The sequence below is a fragment of the Nuphar pumila genome, unplaced genomic scaffold, assembly GCF_984573655.1.
Source record: "Nuphar pumila unplaced genomic scaffold, dmNupPumi1.hap1.1 HAP1_SCAFFOLD_646, whole genome shotgun sequence".
NCBI classification, from domain to species: domain Eukaryota; kingdom Viridiplantae; phylum Streptophyta; class Magnoliopsida; order Nymphaeales; family Nymphaeaceae; genus Nuphar; species Nuphar pumila.
The window spans coordinates 1-2,275 of record NW_028323434.1 but is presented as its reverse complement, the minus strand read 5'-3'; the positions used below and the strand labels follow the sequence as shown (position 1 = coordinate 2,275).

At 50.2% G+C, this 2,275-nt stretch overlaps 1 protein-coding gene across 1 annotated transcript; it reads right to left on the bottom strand.

Annotated features, from left to right (window-relative positions):
* Positions 1 to 332: 332 nt before the first annotated feature.
* On the bottom strand, positions 333 to 2,207 carry LOC149809968 (uncharacterized; the record flags this gene model as incomplete). The annotated part of the gene is made up of 5 exons (XM_089994517.1): positions 333 to 620; positions 1,239 to 1,307; positions 1,628 to 1,778; positions 1,922 to 2,039; positions 2,137 to 2,207. Coding segments are annotated over 5 exons (697 nt in total), but the record flags the coding sequence as incomplete, so codon positions are not given.
* Positions 2,208 to 2,275: the final 68 nt, after the last annotated feature.

Genomic DNA, 2,275 nt, shown 5'->3' with positions numbered 1-2,275 from the left:
TTTTGAATGTTGAAAACATTCAATGAACATTCGAGGAATTTTGATTGTCATGTCCAGGGCTTGCTCACCCAACAGGCCTGACATGATCTGATCAAGTCAGTTGCAAAGCATTCTCTATCAATATGAAATCACGAACAAAATCCCAACCACACGCACAAACCAATGCAGTAGCTGTCATTATCTCGAAATGGCCACCAGCGCATCTCAGGCGCAGCATTCAGTCCCACCACCCTCTGTCATGGAGTGAAGGATGAGAAGCAGTGTGCGCCACTGAGTGCCATGCATCCACACCACGAAGTGAGTGTCCCACGTGTGTGAGTGAAGAGGATAATTCAGTCAAGATCGTCCATCTCACCCATGACGCCGTCGTCAACTTCATCGTCCTCCTCTTGCGTCCCGGGGTCACCCTCGAGTGCCGACACCTCCGGTGTAGACAGCGCATCTCCGTCAGCTGCCGTGGCTTTGCTGACGCTGCGGCAGCTGAAGTACACAATCCTCTTCAGCCTCTTGTTGTAAAAGAAGTAATTGAACGCCCAAATGCTGCCCTGTTCTCCAAAAGGGTCGGCTTCGCCAGTATCAGTGCGATACGAGTACACATCGCAATCGTTCAGCTTGGCTGCCTGCACAGACAGGTGCTCAAAAGTCAAACGTCAAGCGTCTGTACCCTTTGCCAGGTAGTTGCATGAAACCTCTTGTCACATCTTCAGGCTTGATGCTGATAACATGTCTGATGTGTCCGTCGTCACCGAATCGACGTATTTGCCATGTTTCAGTACAAAGTCGTGGTCTAAAGAAGCATGTCATGGCTATATGGACATGTGCATCTTCACGTGATGATTTCCCAAGCTGGCTACGCCCCACACGATGATAGTGACCCCTGGCAGCCAGATTACATCCCAGCTGAAGTCGCTGCTGCTAGTCAGCATGACAGACTGCATGGCCAGCAGTCAGTGGTCTCGGCTGACTCTGGCTTTGCCTGCCACAAGCTTGCTACTGACGCACCCCCACACAGAGCAGTCCGTGGCTTGGATCCAGTTTGTTACACTGAGAAATAAGGCTCTGAATCGGACAGGCAAAAGAGTGAATGCTTCTGGCGCAATCCACAGGCATCAGATGCTCTAAGCACCATGCATGCGGATCACAGCATGGTCAGAATGAGTGCACTTGCCTGCGTGATTAACCACACATGCATGTTCAATGCAGAGCACAACAGCAACTTGTAAGATTGAGCTGCACACCTCGTCGATGGCTGTCCAGAGGCTATCCAGGAACGGGTCACTGCCATAGCCAGGCGTGTTCTCCCACACCTAACAATCACGGTCTGAACTCGTTAATATGGCCATGCAGGGTTGCGAGTACGCACTGTGACGACTGCAGCACATACTTGCAGGCAAAATGGTGTCTAGATGTGGACACATGCTGTCCAGGAGATGCTTCCCATGGTTGCGCTGAATGCAAAGCCATATCACAGAGGCTTCGCAACATTTCACCAGCATTCGTTTAGGCAGGCCTGATAATGATGATGAGAAAATGCGAAGTTGATGAATGAACACGACATGTGACAAATTGCTCCTGCAACCCTCCAGGTCTTCAAATTCAAACATCGTTCCAACAAAGTACAGCACACCTTGGAGACTTCCAGGAGATGGCTATCCACCACGGGCTCAACTGCCTGGAAGCTTTCTTCCTTTTTGAAGTGGTGAGCTCTAAGAAGGCTGAAGTCGTAGTCAGGGTAGCAGTGGTTCAATGTCAATATAAGGTATACCAACGTCTTCCGACTGCACGTCAGCAACATATTCCTTTAGAATGTTCCGGGAATACCTCTGCCAGAAATCTGCACACAATTATGCAGAACAATGAGCAGTGACCAAATCACAGTGTTCGTACCAAGTGATGGTCACTTCTAACGAGAGGCACTGACCTTGATGACTCTGATAACGGGCCCACTGGTGAGACGGACAATTGCAAGGGAGAGCTTCCCATCTGCACCTCCATGTCGAGGCTTCGGGAAAGCTTTTTATCGAGTCCTGTGAGCTTACCTGAAGAGAACAATATCGTCAGCACTCATGTGGACAATCGGTGTGCTTTGTGTATATTCTGAGCTCAATCGATATGGACAAGGGAAAGGTCACGTACAAGAATACGCTTCGAGGTCGCCAATGACCATGCAATCTCCAACGTTGACATGGTCGAGGAAGGCGTCAATCCTGCACGCCAAAGGACGGTCGGTCGAGGAGATGAGCGGACTTGTGAGCGTTCCACAAGGCTGATGGCG